Genomic DNA, 20,419 nt, shown 5'->3' with positions numbered 1-20,419 from the left:
TCAAACGCTTTGCAGAACCTGGATCAGACAGTAAGGCAGAACAATAGTGACTGTCAAAGGCGCCTGAACAGGTGAACCCAAGTGCAAGCGGAGACCACGAGACTGGGAAGAAGTAAAAGAAATTTACTGCAGGTTCACAGGCAGTTTGAGCTGGTGACTGGGAGCCTGGAGCAGAGAACTAGAGGGGAGCAGGCTTGGTGAGGTAAGGCTGGAAAACAGCAGCTGGAGTCCGAGGCAGAGCTGAACTGTATGGCAGATGGATAGCAGGATTCGTTCAGGGAACAACAAAGAGGACAGAACACTCGATAACAAAAAAACTCGTACAAAAGAGTAGCTAGAAATGTTGCTACACTGACTGTAGCAGAGTGTACGACCTGGCAGGATGGAAGTGGCAGAGCTGAGTATTCAGAGGTTTGATTATAGAGCTGGGTGCAGCTCTGCTCTGACTCCGGCTCCGGCTCACCTGCAGACAATCACAACACACATACATACGTACCCACAGAGAGAGAGAGGGAGAGAAGCTGGAGCCAGGATTGGGAAAGGGTTAGGGAGAGGCAGAACTGGAGGTGGAGGACGTGGTAATGGGCGTCCCAGTGCAAACACACACCATAAGAAGATCAATACATCAAGAGAGATAGAAAATGAACTTAATCACAGACACAGAATTTGCTAAATAAAGAGCGCAAGACCCCAGTCAGCAAAGTACAGTCAAAAGAAGGCTGTCCTATAGTGGTCTGAGAGGACGAGTAGCAGTTTCTAAATCACTTCAAGGCCAAATGCTTTGGGTGGACTGAGAAATACCAGCGTTTCACAGTAGACAACTGGAAAAAGTCCTATTTACTGGTGACTCCATTTATGGCAGAAATAGTAGGGTGTATTGAAGGAAACAAACAGGAGAGAGCACGATGCCGCAGTGTTTGTACCTGCTCTGGAGTTGGACACCCACACTGAACTGACTCCACCCTGACCAAATAGAAGTGCCACTCCATTCTTCAGACACGATCCACCCTCTCTCTGGGTTGCATCTTTGTAGAGAAGGATTCATACAGGAGCAGAACAATGACCCCAAACACACCTCAAAGCTTTACAAAAAGTACACGAACACTAAAGAAGACCATGACCGACGAGTCCTGACTGTCATGGACTTTCCTCCACAGTCACCTGACCTCAACCCCATTGAACATTAATGGGGGCACTACAAGACTGAGAAAGCCAAGCAGTCTGACACATCACAAGTAGGGACATTGTCAGATCATGCAGAGATAACACAGGTCATCAAGTTTTGCAAAAACTTGTGGAGTCGATGCAGCTTGAGTGCATGCTGTCATCAAAGCAGAAGGTGGACAAACCAAATACTAAGATATTCTCAAATTCAATAAGTAACTTGTTTTTGAATGACTGATATTGCTGTATCATATACACATAGTTTTGGTTTCATCCAGATAAAATGAAGGTGAATTTCATTTGTGACGCTCACAACATTGGAAAAAACCAGGAATTAATCAAAATGTAATGGGGGAAATATCTGAAATTTGTAAAAAAATAAAAATAAAAATAAAAAATTGAACGCGTTATTATTCAAAACGTTATCCATTTCATCTAATTCAAAAAATTAAACATTGAAAAAGGAGGAAAGAAACTTTGTAAAATGAAAATCTTTGAGAGCTCTGGGGTTGTGTGAAGCAGTCTATGCTGTGAAGTCATGACGTACGCTGCCTGTGTTTACACAATACCCGCTATAAGCCTCCAGGTGGCGCTGTTGGGGCGGCTAATCATGTTGATGCCCAGTCTGCCTCCAGCAGAGAGCAGTGCTTGGTTGGATGTGAGCGTCACCGACCTGTCTCGACTTCCAGATCGAAGATGGCGGTCTCGGTGTTCCCCGGCGTGCGGCTCCTCTCCATTGGAGACGCGAATGGAGACATACAGCGACACTCAGAGCAGCAACCCCTGCGGTTAGAAGTCAAAACCTCACAAGATGCTGCCCTCATCAATCTCTCCAATGGTGAGTTGACCTTTTCTGTAGCTGCTCATCGGGTTGGTCGGCCTGGCTTAACTGCCAGTGCTAAAGCTATGCAGTGCTAATGCTTATACGGCTAATCTGGCCATACGTAGCGCTAGCCACCAAGAAGCTAACCCATCTTGAGAGACCACGTCGCCTCCCCCTGCTCGTCACGAGGGAGCCCATAAAACTCAAAATTTCCCGTTGTCCGTTGGGGTTTCTGGGCTTGTTAACTTCAGGCTCCCAGCTCCCACACATGTTCTCCGCCTTGGAGACCTCGATAGAAGTGTAGCGCAACACATTCAGTGTAGCTTAGTTAGTCACATCAGTGAGCAGGGCAGCTAAGTAATATGTAGTTTAATGCTAGTTAAACAATGCCACTAGCCTGGCTTCAGCAGTGATGCGCTAACGTGCATGAGACCCGCTCACATCTAACATCTTTTGCCCTTGAGGGTTCACTAACGTTTATTTTGTCTCATAAATGTGGTTTTTGTTGAGTGATCCGATTCCGTTTGCCTCCAAGAGACCATTGTGATGTTATTTAGCTGTTTAGCTTGTGAATTAGCTTATGTGGATTGTTTTGGAGCCGAGAGCAGATGGCATCCGTCCCGGCTCGCCGCTGTGCGCTGTGGTCCAGGCGGCTGCCGCTGCTATAACACTGTATTTAGCCGGCAGCACGTTGCGTCTTAGAGCGGTAAACGCATAAACTTTTCACGCTTTTACTTTTTTGGAGGGGAAAACGGTGTATGCATTTTGGGTGGCGTAGTGAGACCGGGCCCTCATTACTTATGCATTCATCTTTGTTCTCATCGGAACAATAGACGCTTCCCCGCGCCTTCTTCCCTCCCGTGTGGACGCAGGATCAGAGCCGCTGCGCTCCCTTCGCAGCTTTTGTTACTCGGTGGGATGTCCCGCTGAAAAGAAACAGTCGCGCCGCTGGCCTCCTCTGCCGTGATGCTCAAGTTAAACAAAAGCGCACATAAAAAAGGGCTTTATTGTAGCAGTTCTGCATCAGGTTTTAGTGTAGACACCCCCACACACATCTCTTGCTGCACAAATTAAAAGAAAGTTTTAAGTTCTCTCTGTGGGATTTTTTAGGCCTTGGGAAAATTGAAATAAAGCAGAAAAAATAATTAAGAAAATGGGCACACAAATACAGCATAATGTCTAGACAGGAAATGCTTTAGAAAACTTAAAAAAAATAATAATCTTGAAACCACATCAAAGAGTGTATGTAAAGGTTGTCTTTAATTCTCTATTGGTATGCTGTTGGAAATTATGTTGACATGAAAATCTAGAAAGCCTCTAAATATATTACACAACTTATTTGCATTACAGGGGAACTCCTCTGATTTTTACACATCAAAGTCTTATTTCCACGTGTTGTGGAGTACTACTGCAGGAGTGAAAAACCTCGTGTAAAGCCTCTCACATCCCCAGAGGGAGCTGTGTGAAGACTGACAAACTGCCTCAAAGATGTCACTGGAGATGGCAGCGGTCGGGTCTGAAGAGTAAAAGTTTGGAAAGTAAAAAAATAAAATAAAATCTGGGGGCGTAGAGTTAGAAAAGAATGAGCTCAGAGCTCCACAGTGCAAGCTTTTATAATGTGTGAATGCTGAGACAAATTGTTTGGGTGCATGAGTGCAAATGGCTCTTATTAATGAAGCTCAGTGTGCAAAACATTCAGGTAGCGGCTTCCCACTTTTAGGTGGCACTGATTGTTGCTGTTGCTGGTTAAAATGGCAAACAGCAGCTCATATCAGCTGTCACTAACTAATATTAATTCCATGACTTAATTTAGAGTGTGAGAGTGAGCAGCCGTGTCCGGACTTTGTACGAGTGTTATTTTTCCTTGGTTTTTAATAGGCCTGCACGTCCTAAATGTATTGTTATTGAGTATTGGGTGTTGCACACCTCAGGCTTCAGGCCACGAGAGTGCAGGACACACCAACATGATATGCAATTATCCAGTGAAAGTAAAACAACAAAACATGATTCATTTTTCTCTCAAAGGTTTCACCTGTAGTCCAGATGAAGCTGACTTCTGAAATAAAGAAGTGATGCTATGTGTGTATCATTTTTTACAATAACAAATATATATTGTATGCATGTTGTTTCATGAAAGCAACCAAAATTAGAAACCTGGAGACAATAAAAGTATTTAAATCAACTGCACTTAAAGATTCCTATTGACCAAACTGCAGCAAATAGTCTGCAGGCAGGCAGGCAGGAATAGTATCCACAGGCTTACAGGCACTGAGTCTACTGTCTGACTCTGGTACGTGAATGAACCTGGTGTGTCCTGAAGCTCCCTCACCCTATTCCTTACAGACTGCAGTTTTGCAGCGGGTACAAAAATAGACATTCTTTTAAATGCAGCAAGAAGTAAATCTAGTAAATTGTCATGTTGTTTCATTTTATAGAGTTATGAATTGATGTATCAAATTTCAATATGAGGAATCATCTTTTACAAATGCAATTCGTATGTACTTGACGTGTACACGGCTGCAGGTTTTATATGATAGCTGGTATTAGCCACAGCCGATGTGGTAATACAGTGCACCCAGAAAGTATTCACACCCCTTCACTTCTTTCATTTAATGACAAGGTGAAAACAAATTTATTAAAAAAATAAAAAATGGAAATCTCACATTGACATAAGTTTTCAGACCCTTTACTCAGGACTTGGTTGAAGCACCTTTGGCAGCAATTACAGACTCAAGTCTTCTTGGGTAAGACGTGGCAAACTTTGGTTCTGGACACCAGGATTTGGGGTTTTCCTGCCGTTCTACTCTGCAGATCCTCTCCAGCTCTGTCAGGTTGGATGGGGACCGTCCGTGGACAGACATTTTCAGTGCTCTGGCTGCACCACTCGAGGACATTCACAGAGTTGTCCCTAAGCCGCTCCTGTGTTGACTGTGCTTAGGGTCATTGTCCTGTTGGAAGGTGAACTTTGGGTCCCTTCAGATGGCCTGAGCAATCAGGATTTCACTAAGTATATCTTTGTTCAGTTTCCCCTTCACCCCCAGACATAACACTTAGAATTGAGGTCAAACAGTTCAACATTGGTTTCATCAGACCAGAGGATCTTGTTTCTCACAGTCTGAGTCCTTTAGGTGCAGGTATGGTGGTCCTTCTGAGACGTTCTCTCTTGTCCACACAGGATCTCTGGCGCTCAGCAACCCTGTCTCCTTCCTTCTCCCTCCTCATTGCTTGCTTTTTGCTCTGATATACATTGTCAGCTGTGCGACCTTCTATAGACGGGTGTGTTCCTTTCCAAATTAAGTCCAATCAACTGAATCTACCACAGATGGACTCCAATCAAGCTGTACAACCATCTCAAAGATGATTAAGAGAAATGGGAGGCACCTGAACTAAATGTAAAGAGTCATAGCAAGTGTTTTTGATAAATTTGCAAAAGATCCTAAAGTTTTGTGATCGTGAGGTTTTGAGTGAAGATTGATGAGGGAAAAATGAATTGAAAGGATTTTAGCATGAGGCTGCAACATAACAAAAAGTGAAGAGGTGTGAAGACTTTATGAATGCACTGTCTATAAAAACAGAGCAGACAAAAGCTTGTGCCATGTTGCACATCAGAGTCCTTGTATATGGTTACTTTCCCGGAGGCAGTACACAGACCCCATGGGTATCAAACTCGTGAAAGTGCCAGTTGAAAAGATTAGTTTGTTAATTTTTTGCCAGCACGAGTGAGGAGTCTTCTCTGGAAAAACTTTCAGCTGATCACGTCTCATCAATTTCCACAGTCAGAATCTCCCAGTTAAAGTTTCATTCATGTCATATTAAGTAAAACAACTTTTTAGTTCTGAATTAGCATTTTCTGTATTGGGAGCAAGTAGCTGTTGGAAAATAAGCTGTGCCAAGGTCAGTAGGCTACTGATACCTTGGCTTTAAAATACTCACTGAGCACTTTATTAGGAACACCACACTAATACTGGGTAGTTCCTCCCTTTGCTCCCAAAACAGCCTCAGCTCTTTGTGGCATTGGTTCCACAAGATGTTGGGAACTTTCCTTTAAGATTCTGGGTGACGGTATGGATTTTTTCTTTCCAACGTATCCCTTCGGTTACACTGTTTATCGCCAATGATCCCCCTTACTTTGCCCCTCACATACCTGTTGTCTAACTTGAGTGTAGAAATATTTTTACACTTCTCATAACAACATAAAAGATAATTGAAACAGTGTTTTACACCGTTGCTTCATTGTAGAGCAGCTCAACTCGGCTCGTCTCTCACAAACACACACACACTGGCAAACAAAAAAGAAACAGTTTTTGACTGTCCTCTGTGTGTGTGCGTGTAAGCGCGTGCACGCGCCGGGCTGGGCTCGCTCACGCTATGTTTGATCTATCAAACTCCACCCTTTCTTTAACTCAATTCTGGTACTTATGTTATAGTTCTACTCTTTGCTGAAGCAGTTAGCTGAGAAAAGCCTTCTGTTCAGAGAGCTGTATATGTTGAGTCACCTGAGTGAACGAACCAGATGCTGCAGCTCACTGGTGACAGCCTCTGTTGAACTGCATCACTGTGCCTGTGGGTATGTGGTAGGGTCTCCTTCATTTCATACTAACCCTGGTCAGCTGTGCACATCGTAGTAAGCAGAAGTTGTGGTGGTAACATTTTGTCATGAATAATGACGTGTGTGATAATTCAGCAGTAGCACATACATATGGGAGAAACACTTCTGTTTCATCCTCTTTGAGAAACATATGCTAAAAACCACAGTGTACAGCTGTTTGAGGAAATGACTGAACCTGACTAGCATTACTGGTTTTGCACTTTTCATGGGATTTATCGACACTAACAAAAATCTAGAAGAACACCAGCTGTATCCTTCTATGCTAAATGCATTTAGCCTTGTAATGTAAATGTATGCAAATATAAATGTAAATCCTGTAGCGGGGATGACACTGGTATCATCAGTAGGTGTGGGATAATCTCACCTAGACCTATGTAGAATATGATGAGAATGAGAGTCTGGTGATTGCATATGGATTCCTGTTCATTTGCCATTTTTTCAAGCTTTTAAAAAAGACAGAATTTCACTAAGTGTGAGTCAATATGTGTGAGCAGTGGAAGGAGATAAAGAGGCTGAGGCAGCATTGTGTTCAGCTCTCCCACACAGGAGCTGGCTGTGTTAAATGTTAAATGTGTGATCAGCAGCAAGAAAACGGTCTCCTTGCCTGTTGTGCAAAATGCAGAAAAAATTAAGACACATTAAAACCGAAAATGAGAATTTTTAAATCAGTTCACCCCCCCACCCACCCACCCAAAAAAAAAAAAGAAAAAAAAGTAAAGTTACAGCCATATGCATCACACAGTTGTTTTGGAAATGCAAGTATGTCTCATGCTGTCCTAACTCTCTCCATCCCCTCCATTTCGTTCCAGGAGAGGAGGCGAGTGTGTTCAAGTGTTCGGTTTCCAGGGAGACGGAGTGCAGCCGCGTGGGGAAGCAGTCGTTCATCATCACACTGGGCTGCAACAGCGTCCTGCTGCAGTTCTCCTCACCTGCAGGTACACAGGAAATGCCCCAATACAATAACACTGTCACACACGGTTCATAAGTAACACACACAACAAAATGCATGATCAAGAATTAGTTCCACACCTCTAATGTCTGCAGAAAATATTTTAAATATGCAACTATTTCCTGTGTAAGTGAACATGCATTTGAAAACTGAAAGAATAATAATCCGTCCATTAGTGAAGAATGTAGGTAACTACAGACATGTGTTCCTCTTTAGTGCACACTTGTAAATACGCTGCTCCAGCACCATATTGGTTTTGCTTATAACCTCAGAGTGGGCCAGCGTTGAAAAGTCTGTGTAAGCAGCGAGCATGTGTTTCCCACACACTTGGCACACGCTCCACGTAGTGTGGAGCAGGTTTAATGAGTCTCACCCTGACATACGCCCTTTTTCCAATGATTCACCTGAATAATAATTTTCCAATCATTGCTTAGTAATTGTCACTAGCCAGGCCGGCCTGTCGGCTTGAGATTTCTCCACGAGTCTCCAGGAGTCTTTCCACAACCAAAAACACAGGAGCAAAAACAGTCAGGAATGGATTAAACAGTGTGTTTACCTGCTCCAACATGAGCTGTAATCTGAAGCATGTCTGGCTAAGTAGCTTATTACCTACAGTGGTAACTGTCACGTCATTAACTACTGAACACTAGCTTGTCAGGTTACAGGTTACTTGTAGGATAAGCCTTGTCCATCAGCAGCACATCAGCAGTGCTGCGTTCCCCTGCTGCTCCTGGATCTCACCTGGGTTTAGGATAACGTTAACTTTAACAGCTCTGTCACGCTCAGTAATGGGTGTGGGGAAGTTTCTGCTCCAACGGCGTTACTTCACATAATGTTAGGCTTGGCAAACACATTGCTTAGTCCTCATCCTAACAGACTTTCTCTTGTCATGTCAAAAGTAAGAAATACATTTTGAAAATCCCAACTAAAAGTACAAAGCACAAAGCATAAATCTAACATCTGTCTTGTTTGTACTAAGCTGTACTAGCTAGTTATTTTAGAATGAAATAAGTCATTTTTTCCCATTTTTCCAACTTACAGCACTAAGACTCAACTAGCTCTTTGGCGTGGTGAAGGAGTTCAACATGGATCTCAAACCGGAGAGGATACAGATTTTAGCTGTTAGCTTTAGTGTCAGTCTTTGAGCACGGTATCATGTATGTAGCCAGCATGTGCAGGTTTAACCACTTTGTGCAGCAGCTGTTTGTGGCCCATTTCTACACAACTCAATTTTAATGAATGTAATAACTTGTCATGTAAACATCACAGAGCCATGGCTAATGCCTTTAAATGGAAGAAGACACTGACACCATTAAATGTATAAGAAAAAATTACTTGATGGAGCTCAGTGAAAATATAGGACAACAAAAAAAAAAACTATTAAATAAAATCACACATTGACTCTACGAAACTATAAATGATAAAACTTCTTACATTTGACATTTCCTGTTTTCTACACTTAATGTCTGTAATTGCACCAAACTTCACGTTGATGTGTAAAAAATACTAAGGTTCTACTGGGTGATTAGTAAGCACAGTAGTCAAGCATTCTTTTGTGCCAAAATGATCCAAAACCTCCAAAATGGCTAAAATGTGCTGCTGTATTTAGTAATAACTTTATTTATTTATTTATTTATTTTTTACAAATAATCTGTTGGAGCTAATGACATATTCTAAACATGTTATAAACATATTTACATGAACTGACGGCCACAAAATAAGGGAGGTTCAATTTGATATTGTATGGGTAGATCTGTGACGATACACTGTTGAGCCAATATGCTCATTTTCAATATATGAATATGTTTTAAGGAAGTCAGCATGTCAACTTCACATTCATTGTTTCATTTCAAATCCAATGTGAGTGAGTGGCCCAAAACAATGAAAACACAAAACTGTCCTATTCTCACTCCACTGTGTGTATATATTATTGTCTTCAGTGTAATGTATCCACAGTGTGACCTGTAATGTTTCATGTGTGTGTTGTGCTTCAGACTTTCAGTCCTTTTATAATCTCCTGAAGAACTGTCGTGGGCATCTTGGTGAGCGCTCAGTCTTCAGTGACAGAACAGAGGAGTCCTCTGCTGTACAGTACTTCCAGGTGAGACCTGCCTGTGTAGACATGTGGTGTTCCTCTGACTGAGTAGACAGAACTTCCTTGTTTGGTCATTTTAATTTTCAACTGTATTTGCATAAAGCAATAACTTAACTGTTTTATCACTGGCTGTCAGACAGCAGCCTGCCACACAGCACAAAAAAGACTTTGAACACAACACGCAGTAGCTTTCTTGCTGATGTCTCCTGCTTCTCCAAAAGGATGGACACATCTTGTCTTGCACCGTGACCTGCTGAACAAGCTCCCAACAGAGACAAAGCACCTCATCATTTTACAGCCCACATAGCTAATAAGCTATTCAGTTGGAGCACACAGGTCAATAAAAAAAACTTAGCTGTACATGGAAATGTTGGTTAGTTGAAATGCTAACTGTTGTGGTGCATAAGCTTGAACACCACTGCTAAGAAAATACTTGCTGTGACGCATTTCAGTGGCCACATCTTTCAGCGGACGGAGGAAGGCATGGCCTCTGAAACCCGCATAGATCACAAAGGCCAAACCGAAATGAGACAATCTGGTCTACAGAGGACTTCCTGTTTTTCCTTAGCTGCTGTTTTATTTGCCAGTTTAGTTCCAGTTCCTAGTTGGAGAATATCTCCCAAGATGAGTTTTTCCTTTTATTGAGAATTATTATTAACAACAAATTTGAAAACCTTAACTTCATTCTTTACTGCAAAACAGGTTTACTTCTATTTGTTAATGTCCCGACTGTTGGCTTGTTCAGCATTGACTTCATAAATAAAGACAAATTGCATCATTATTTTAATATTTTTCTTGTCTCTCTGCAGTTTTATGGCTACCTCTCCCAGCAACAGAACATGATGCAGGACTACGTTCGGACAGGGACTTACCAACGGGCTATTCTCCAAAACCACACCGACTTCAAGGACAAGGTAACCTTATACTACTGGATATGTGCACCGTTTAATAAAGGCTGGGGCGTGTTTTAAATTAAGTAGTTCACACTAAGTGTTGACAAAAGTGTTTGTAGCTCTCCCAAATGACCAAAGGGCAAAAAGCTGCTGTGATTAAAGAGTCGTAAGATGTAATGAATCATACAGAAGTTTTTATTGGACTTTATTATTTGTAACCCACAGAATGGGATTGGGTGATATGATGGTATATGTCATGCAGTGGTAAAAATGTGTCCACTGGGAGAGATTTGGCCAAACCATTTCCACTGTGGTACCTATCCATTCATGCTGCGGTCACTGACAGGGGGGCCGCGATCCAGGTCCAGACCCAGACGCCCAGCCTATCCTGACCTGGACCTATGCCCTATAGATTATTCAGACGAGATTATTGAAATGATTGAGACGGACTGTTTCTATTTGAACCAGTGTATCTTATCCAGCCTTTACGTGACACTACTCAGCCAATCATTATGAGTCAGTGAGTGTTTCGGTTGTTTGTAATGAAAATGGTCGGGACTGTTGATGTGAAGTGGGGTGAACAAAAAAGTGAAACTCAAACTACACTTTTATTTCATTTTTCTAGAAGCACTTCATTTTAAAATGCATATTATATTTGCATATATATTTTTTAAAAGCTCTCTTGTATTACAGCTGTTATTTTCTTTGGAATGAGAAAAGAACATTGAATTATTATTGGAGGTTATTATTTATATATCCCAATACTAACAGGTGCTAAACTTGTTGTTGAACACCCAGTTTTTTTTTTGCTGGATTTCATTATTTATTAATAGAGGAAATGTATTTGTTTACTTCTGTCTAATGGAAATCTGTAATCATCAGCTTTGCTCAGGATATGGGTGGACATGCAGCTGTAATTGTTGCTGACGGTGACGTCGTGTTTCCTGTTCTCTGTCCTCCAGGTTGTGCTGGATGTTGGTTGTGGCTCGGGGATCCTCTCTTTCTTTGCAGCTCAAGCTGGAGCCAGGAAGGTCTACGCTGTGGAGGCCAGCACCATGGCACAGCACGCCGAGGTACACACACACATACACACACACAAATTATTGTTAATATCAGTGACCTGACCGATATGTTTGATGTGTTGCTCTGTTGTGGCCACAAGCTCAAAATTAAAACCATCATTAAAATCATAGTACTGGAAAACTTTTCTCAAGTAAAAGTACTGTTGTTAAAAGAAATTTGGTCAGGAAATAAAAGTACTTGTGTAAAAATGTCCTCAGCATCAGTAAGTCAGGGTCTGCATGATGTAAATAACATCATCAGAGGATGTTCGCAAGGCTCCGCGCCAACGTCTGGGTTCCCACCAATTTGTTGTGTCTGCATGGACTTACCTGAGTCCTCTGTGCTACAGGGGCACCAGCTGCGCATGTGCTCCTCCAAGCAGACTCTGAGAGGAATAGAAAAAAGTTTAATAAGAACAAATATACATCCATGGTGTCAGCAGCTGTCCATGTCTGCAAGGGAGTATAATTGAGGCCTCACATTTTTAAAAGGGGGAAGGGAATGTTATATGGTGATAATAATGACACATGATGAAACTATTAAATTAAAGTCTTTTGGCTGCCAGGTATATACACATTGGGCATTTATAAAACTTATTGGAAAGATTTTATTGCGCTTCACATAATGAGCTGTTGACCTGGCTCTCCTCTGTGCTGCTCCGTGCGTGTGCGTGTGCGCGCGTGTGTGTGTGTGTGTGTGCACGCGTGTGTGCGTGCGTGTGTGCGTGTGCGTGTGTGTGTGGGTTTCATGGTGAAAACTGAAAGGAGAGGAGAGTAATGTGACTGTTTAGGACAGGAACTGTCACACTAAATGAGTGCAAATAAATAAGTTATATATATATATTTTATTATTTGTTTTTCCTTGGTTTCTCGTGGGACCGGTGGGGGGTGTTTGATTTAGGTCACTTACTGTGGCTGCAGGGTGGTGCATCAAATTAGCGGCTTCCTCTCAGCTGCAGCTGCTGATTTGACTCTCTTATTTGTTCTCACACAGTTAATCAAAAGTCATCATGTGTGTCTTTTTGGGTTTTTTTTTTTTTTTTTACTGTGTAACGACTTTGACTTTAAATGAAGTGAAGCAAAATACTTGAGTTGATAAACACTTTTTAAAAATACTTCAAAAAATACAAGCACAAAAAAAATGACTGTTACAGCATTGACAGTGGATGATAGTTGTTACAGCCCCAGTGAGCGGTCCTCTGCCTTACAGGTGCTGGTGAACAGTAACCGTTTAGGGGAGCGTGTGGTCGTCATCCCGGGGAAGGTGGAGGAGGTGACGCTGCCGGAGCAGGTTGACATCATCATCTCAGAGCCAATGGGCTACATGTTGTTCAATGAGCGCATGCTGGAGAGCTACCTGCATGCCAAGAAGTTCCTCAAACCCAATGGTGAGAAGGATTGAAGCACAGAGGAATGAGAAAACACAGTCAGTCTCATTCTGTGTTGTAAGTTGCTACTTTTTTTGACTCGCCTCCTGTGTGTGTGTGTGTGTGTGTGTGTGTGTGTGTGTGTGTGTGTGTGTGTGTGTGTGTGTGTGTGTTTTCAGGTAAAATGTTCCCCACTATCGGTGACGTGCACCTGGCCCCCTTCACAGACGAGCAGCTCTACATGGAGCAGTTCACCAAGGCCAACTTCTGGTGAGGAGGGAAAGAGGCCTTAACCTGAACCTTTAAAAACCTTGTGAGGTTTTCGGGGCCTGGTCCTTCACTGTGTTTTAAAACCCCCCCAAAAATTTGGATACACGTTATTAAAAAGGCAACAGATGGACCGACTCCGACTGAAATGGAGCCAAGATGCCACTTATATGAACAGATTTGTCCTTAAGTGACGTGTTCAAAGAATGAGGGTGGTGGGTGAAGGAGGGGGCTGTAGGCTCTGCAGGTGCAGCGCAGATGATAGCTGTCCAGCAGGGAGGTGAGAGAGGGTCTTCCCAGCTGTCTTCCCTGTCCTGTGTAGTTTCTGTTTAGAAACTTCCCAAAACAGGCAGTAATGATGAGGGAAGATGCTGTTGATGGTGCCCCTGTAGAAGATGGCGAGTACCAGGGTGGAGAGATTTGTCTTCTTCAGGCTGCGGACAAGGTGGAGTTACTGTTGAGCCTTCTTGAAAATTCCCATGGCGACATGACCATAATGATGATTGCTGTCCGGTCATCTGGCAGGTGCACCATGGTGCTGTGTGTGTGTGTGTGTGGGGGGGCTCTCCAAAGGCCAATAACCATTTAGTTGGCCTTGTTGACATCGAGGGAGACGTTATATTCCCTGTACCAGTTCTTATGGTCTGATGGTGTTGAGAGCAGAGCTGCAGACAGTCCTGGTATAACAGTCCTTGTTTTCAGCCATGCGGTGGAAGTCGTTTGTGCAGGATTTGGAGTACATGGATTTCTCTCTGTGACGGTCTTGAGGCAGGATGGCAGCTCTGCTTGACTGAGTGAGGTGTTGAAGAAAACATCTTCCTGTTCTGTGCACTCAGTGAGAACAGAGCCGGTCCGACAGCCTCGTGGGGGTGCATGCCGGAGAAACCACTCTTCACACTGGCTCGGGACAGCTGGAGCTTCTGATGTGTTTCCCATAGATCTAAGTGCAGATCTCACTGAAGTCACTGTTCCTATTGATCCACTGGTCAGCTGAGCAAGTCTGGTGGCTTCAGTCCCAGTTGCCTGGTGTTTGGTTGTCTGATAAATCTGAAGGGTTTTTACTGTGTTTCAACTTTAGCTGTAGTATTTCATCATCGTAATACAGTGATACGTTAATATCGTTGCATGGAAGTTTAATACTGACACATCCCTCGTAGTCAGCTATGTAGTTTTCAAAAGGGAATTGATCAAGTAAAATAACTTCCTGTCTTTATGTATAAATAACTTGGTTTCTATGATTTACATGTACCATCATCAGCAAAAATTAAGCTGGTTTGGTTTCTGTTTCAGTCTTCTGTTTCATCTTCTGGCTCTTAGGTACCAGCCCTCCTTCCACGGTGTAGACCTCTCTGCCCTGCGGGGGGCAGCTGTGGACGAGTACTTCCGCCAGCCGATCGTGGTACGTTTTCCACCGCACATACCCACTGGAGTTAAATGTCTGTAGATAGCAAATGTCCAATCTGAAAAAAACAGAGTGGTGGTTTGGTTCTCATGTAAAGACTGAGTTCTGGTTGTGGCCCAGAAATGCAGTTTGGTTTGGCTTCATGTAAACCTCAGGGCTGCCTCTCTTATTTATTTGCTTCATGATGCTTTTGCAAGTACAGTATGTTAATGAGGTCTTATATGGTTGGGATCTAGTCCTGTGTGTGAGTTTTGTTGTTGTGCTTCAGTCTTGTGTAATGAGCAGAAATATCTCTCCACAGGACACGTTTGATATCCGTATTCTGATGGCCAAGTCGGTCAAATACACAGTCAACTTCCTGGAGGCCAAAGAAGAGGATCTTTACAGGTGTGTGTGTGTGTGTGAGTAAATATATTAAATGTGTACATCATGTGTTATTAACATGCCTCTTTCCTACCTTCTCTTTTGGACCGCAGGATAGAGATTCCCTTTAAGTTCCACATGATGCACTCTGGCCTGGTCCACGGCCTCGCTTTCTGGTTTGATGTGGCATTCATGGGATCAGTGTAAGTCAGCCAGTCACACGTGGAGTGTGTTGAATCTTAAGAAATGCATTCCGTTAGTCCCACAAAATTCTCTTGCCCTCACACCACAACCCGACTTGCGTTCTTCCTGCAGGATGACAGTATGGCTGTCCACGGCACCCACAGAGCCGCTCACCCACTGGTACCAGGTGCGCTGTCTGCTGCAGTCTCCCCTCTTCACCAAGGCTGGGGACACTCTGTCCGGCACTGCACTGTTGGTGGCCAACAAAAGGTATGAAAGCCGTGTGTACTTCAGTGTTTCCTTATTGGGGGGCCTCAACAAAGGGATATGAGGAGACATTAACTAGCAAAATTATTTAATTGATTTAAATACAAAAAATACACTGTTTTTTTTATTTATTATTTCGCTCTGTATTTATTTGATACTTATGTAATTATGGCAGTCATCAAAGTGTTGATACTGAACAAATACTGACGGTCATGGTTCAAAAATATAGTGTATAAGCTTAAATTACTGATATGATATGAAGTAATCTTCTCTGTGTACCTGTTACTCGGGGTGTGCATGAGAGCGAGCTGCGTGCGTGTTCCAGGACTGGATTCAGTGGCTGCATACAACATTAGCTTGAAGAAATCTAACCTCGACAGGGCAATTGTTGACATGCTGCCAAACCTGCGTGGATTAGGAAGTAATTTTTTCCCCACAAGTTTAACTTGCCGTCTGATTATGTAATTGGTAGGTTGTTTTCTTCAGTTATTGTTAGACTGATGATGATGATTTCGCTCCCAGTCTGCCCAGTCAGAGAGACAGGGACAGGAGCAGAGGACGAGCCACGAGATAGAACAGCAGCAGCAGTCACTGAGCTTGAGACGAGCAGAAGAATGTTGCTAAGAGACGATGGCTGCTATGTTTTAAACTAAAATACACTTTGCTACTTTAACCGGCTTCTTTAGAAAGAGAAGGAATAGAAAAGAGGAAACAAAAATGATGGGTGCTTAGAAATCTAATCTTTTTGTACATTAAACTGTACAAAAAGAGGAAGCAGAACAAAGCATTTATGTTCATCAGTTACAGCTGTTTCATGGATACACCTAACAGCGGCAGCACAGATCACGGCACTTCACACTTTATCAAAGCCACTGACAAGTTTAAAGGATGTTCAAAGTTTAAAGATATCCATGGTAACCACACCAGAGAAAGTCACAGTCAGTCCACCATCCAACTTCAACTGAAATGTAAATAAAATCTATAACTGGCTGTTGATATTTTAAGTTAGTTGCTGTTTGGTTTCATTCCAAGGATTCAAATGTTAATATCTCTCTTCTGTGTCATCTCTTATTTGTTATGTAATCTGATGTAGACGCCTTCAATGTCGCTTCACTCTGCCAGACCATTTTTTGGCCCGGGCACAGTAACTTCTTGGAGTCTTTGCTGGTTGCCCGGCAACCTCACATTGACGACAAGACTCCAGGAAGTTATTTTACCTGGCACTTCCCTTCCCGTAACAGCACAATGTTGTTTTTACATTTTGGTTCTTGTTCAGATTAAACAAAAACATGACATGAAAACGACTGAGCTCGCTTTGGATAGAGCACGCCGTCTGCTGTCCTGTTTGGAGTCTTTGTGCTAAGCTAAGCTAACGGGCTGCGGGTTGTAGCTTCACATTTAGCATACAGACATGAGAGATTTATCTGTAGCTCTCAGCAAGACAGCAAACAAGCGTATTTCCCAAAATGACAAACTACTCTCTGAAGGCCCCGCAGCAACCCACTGGATCTTTTGCTGGCGTGCATTTCACAGTATGTGATTTTATATTAATTTGTCAAATAACACAAAGTTGATCTCCTCCCCCACAGACAAAGCTATGACATCAGTATTGTTGCCCAGGTGGACCAGACAGGATCAAAGTCCAGCAATCTCCTGGACTTGAAGAACCCCTTTTTCAGGTGAGTTGGCCTCTTGAAACCCAGTAAACACACTTGTATGTTGAATGCGCTATTCAAGTGTTGAAACGGGGATCGCTGCCTGTCTCTCTAATGTGGAACATGTGTATGTCTGTATTTGCAGGTACACAGGCACCTCCCCCAACCCTCCTCCTGGCTCACACTACACCTCCCCATCTGAGAATATGTGGAACACGGGGGCAGCCTACAGCATGAGTCAGGGGATGGCTGTATCAGGTGAACACACATACAAACACTGGTAGAAGAAACATATCCAGCTGTTAGGGATTCTCTTGAACATAACAGAAATTTAAGAGACAGGAAATGACATAAAGAAAGGATAATGGGTAACAATTTTTCATTTATGTGTAAGGTCAAGCCTTTTCGGGCTTGTATACATTTTAATTAATATCCTAAAGTTTCTGAAATTGCACATTACATTTCACCAACCCTGATAGGAATACTGGTGTTGAACGGTTACTGCCCTGAGCTGCTGTGATCAGCTATGATCAGTGTTGCATTCAGTCTTCTTTGTGTCTAAATGGAAAAGGCTTCACTGAATGTAATGACATTCTTCTATACACCTACACTGAACCGCTTCACCTGTGTGAGGCTGTTGTTTACCTTACACACCAAACATTTCCCGTATTAGGAAGTGGCATGGTGTCATTAAAACAAAACAAACAAAAAAACTGTACTTAATGTGTGTTGGTTACGTCTGGACATTACTGGATCCATAATGGGTGATATCTAATTCCTGTCAGATTTCTTTCCACCTAGAAGTGTCGCCCAAAACGGCTCTGAGCAAATGAGTTTGTGTGTTTTTTTTCCTTATATGTCTAATATTTATGTACATAATACAGAGCTATGTCTTTATGTGAGCCAGAAAATCCAACATAAACTCAGCAAAGGAAAATAAAGTTTTAATGAAAACTAACACACAGAGACAATCCACACAGCCTGACACTAAACTGTGTTGTAAGATTGTTTATAGTTGTGTTTATATTGCCTCCACTGCCCGACTTGAGTTACAGACTAATGTTGCTGTGAGGCATTCGTATTTTAAAAAGGCAGTAAACAGCCTCATATTTCTTCACAGTTTTTACAAAAATTTGCGGGTAAATGTTTATTGCGCTGTTTTCTGTCTGTCCCCTCCAGGGATGCCTGCAGCTTATGACCTCAGTACAGTCATTGGCAGTGGCCCGGCAGTGTCTCACAACAACCTCATCCCTCTAGGTACGAACCACACTCCTAAAGCCTCTACGTCTCATGGAACTGAATGTCATGGAGAGGAAATAGGAGAGCGAGTGCAGCATGAAGTAGCAGGCGAACACGAAAACAGCACAGAAACGCTGCTGATATTCGACTCTAGTGAGCTCTGCAGCGCTGTATGACATGGAGAAGAATGACTTTGACAGCTGTTTTCCCAATCACAAGGCTGAAACAACATATTCTGTAGGATCATGAGTTTTAGAATAACCACTGAAAGAGACAGCTGTCACATCTTGTTGGTCGATATTTGATAATATTGAATATCGTGATATTTCCTGCCAAATGGGATATTTTCAACAGTATCATTTGTTTTTTTTGTTTTTTTGTTTTTTAAATGTATTTATTATTTATTTTACTGTTTGCCCTGTCTGCTGTTATCAAGATACTAAATGTTGGATCTCACCCAAGCCTAATTACATGACGTGAACTCATGCTAAGTGACAAGCTAATATAAGTTAAATGGTAAAGGGGCAGTTACGTGGAAGTTTGAGCTTTTTAAAATTGTTTAGGGACCGAACATGAAATTTTAAGTCTGACTCTCTAACTAGATGTTTTGTATGTAGATGACATAATAACATGTTCGTGCTAGATAAAGTCAAGAAAAAGGATCCACCAACAGCAAAAATAATCACCCCATGTATGGATTTTTTTTTTTTTTTTAGATAAATTTATTCACAATCCAAAGGCTGACAAATCTGTTGACGTGTTTCAGCATTAAGTCTTCCTCAGAGCATTTAGAAAGTCAGTCAGCAGAAAACAATTACACCTGTACACCTGAGAGGAGGTCCTCTACATACATGTATGTATGTATGTATTCACTTGAATGGCATTCATTTACTCCAGGACTTTCCACTTTGAGCTCACACTTCATCTCAGTTGGTTGCCTTCATTTCAGCTCCTCCCAGGGCTTGAACTTGAACTGACACTTGAGCTTTATTTAGTCCCTACACTGAAACTGTCGGCGCTTCCATTTGAACTGCGATTTACATTTTTGTCAGTATTTGTATCAAATATTTTTCAAGAGAAAAATTTCAGCAGCTAGCGAACACACTTTTTCTGACAACTCCCTCTCTGTTATCTGATTGGCTAGCATCAGTTACAGGTTGTACTACTACTCTGAGTGACTTAGTTGATGTGACGGGTTCTCATGGCAACACAACAAACGGGAAGCAACAGGCTAAAATCTGTTGTAGTGATGTACATATCGCTAACTGCTCTCTTCTCTGATTGGTCGTAGTGAACACGGGGATTGTAAACCACACCCACTCCAGGATGGGCTCCATCATGAGCACAGGAATTGTCCAGGGTATGTCCACCTGTACAGGAAACGGACAGTGAAGTCAGTTTGTGCAGCTTAACAGAAATTTACCAAGTAGTCACTTCATGCGCTATGAATATTGAATGTAACGCTGTGTCCTTAAATCCAGGAGCCACCACGGGTCAGTCGGGCCCCAGCAGCAGCGGTACTTACTATCCCGTCACCAACCAGTTCACCATGGGGGGCGCTGCCATCTCCATGGCCTCACCTATGGTCATCCCCAGCAACACCATGCATTATGGCAGTTAAGACGAGGACTTTGCCAAGACCTCTTCGACCTCCCAGCCCCTGCATGACAAGAGACCCCCCACCCCCCCCACCCCACCCCTCCCTTTCCCAGTGGAGCCCCCCCCTCAGTCTGCCACCCATCCACCCTTCAGCCCTGACTGATCCACCAATCCGCAGCCAAAACCAATATACCAAAACCAGTGCTGTTCCGGCACTTCCTCCCCTTGTTCGTCACCCACATCCTTCTCTGTTCGGTCCATCACTTTATGAACGATATGAACAGTCAAACGCTCTCATATCCGTCCAGACTCTTGTCTTGCTAACAGATGAAACCTCCTTTTCCTTTTCTCCTTGGATTCATCGGGACTGCAACACATGCACAGCTGAGATGCACAGCAGTTATCATCGACCCCCTCCCTGGGTTTTCACCTTCCCACCGTCCCAATCCCTCCAACCCCTCTTCTTTTTTTTAACATCATGAT

At 42.8% G+C, this 20,419-nt stretch overlaps 1 protein-coding gene across 2 annotated transcripts; it reads left to right on the top strand.

The window, feature by feature from the left end:
* Positions 1 to 1,828: 1,828 nt before the first annotated feature.
* carm1 (coactivator associated arginine methyltransferase 1) lies at positions 1,829 to 20,030 on the top strand. 2 transcript variants are annotated; one of them, XM_022739313.1, is made up of 16 exons: positions 1,829 to 2,002; positions 7,406 to 7,531; positions 9,540 to 9,646; positions 10,450 to 10,554; positions 11,496 to 11,606; positions 12,805 to 12,982; positions 13,141 to 13,231; positions 14,546 to 14,627; positions 14,932 to 15,017; positions 15,107 to 15,196; positions 15,309 to 15,446; positions 17,033 to 17,122; positions 17,244 to 17,356; positions 18,278 to 18,355; positions 19,629 to 19,697; positions 19,819 to 20,030. In XM_022739313.1, the coding sequence occupies exons 1-16, from the start codon at positions 1,861 to 1,863 to the stop codon at positions 19,956 to 19,958; spliced, it is 1,746 nt and encodes a 581-aa protein (XP_022595034.1). In that variant the 5' UTR covers positions 1,829 to 1,860; the 3' UTR covers positions 19,959 to 20,030. The 2 variants fall into 2 exon arrangements, with proteins under 2 accessions (XP_022595034.1, XP_022595035.1); XM_022739314.1 differs by having other exon boundaries at positions 19,629 to 19,730; positions 19,819 to 19,907.
* Positions 20,031 to 20,419: the final 389 nt, after the last annotated feature.

The sequence above is a fragment of the Seriola dumerili genome, unplaced genomic scaffold, assembly GCF_002260705.1.
Source record: "Seriola dumerili isolate Sdu_G_001 unplaced genomic scaffold, Sdu_1.0 BDQW01000044.1, whole genome shotgun sequence".
Classification (NCBI taxonomy): Eukaryota; Metazoa; Chordata; class Actinopteri; order Carangiformes; family Carangidae; genus Seriola; species Seriola dumerili.
The sequence above is the reverse complement of the archived record's forward strand: the minus strand, read 5'-3'. Positions and strand labels throughout refer to the sequence as shown.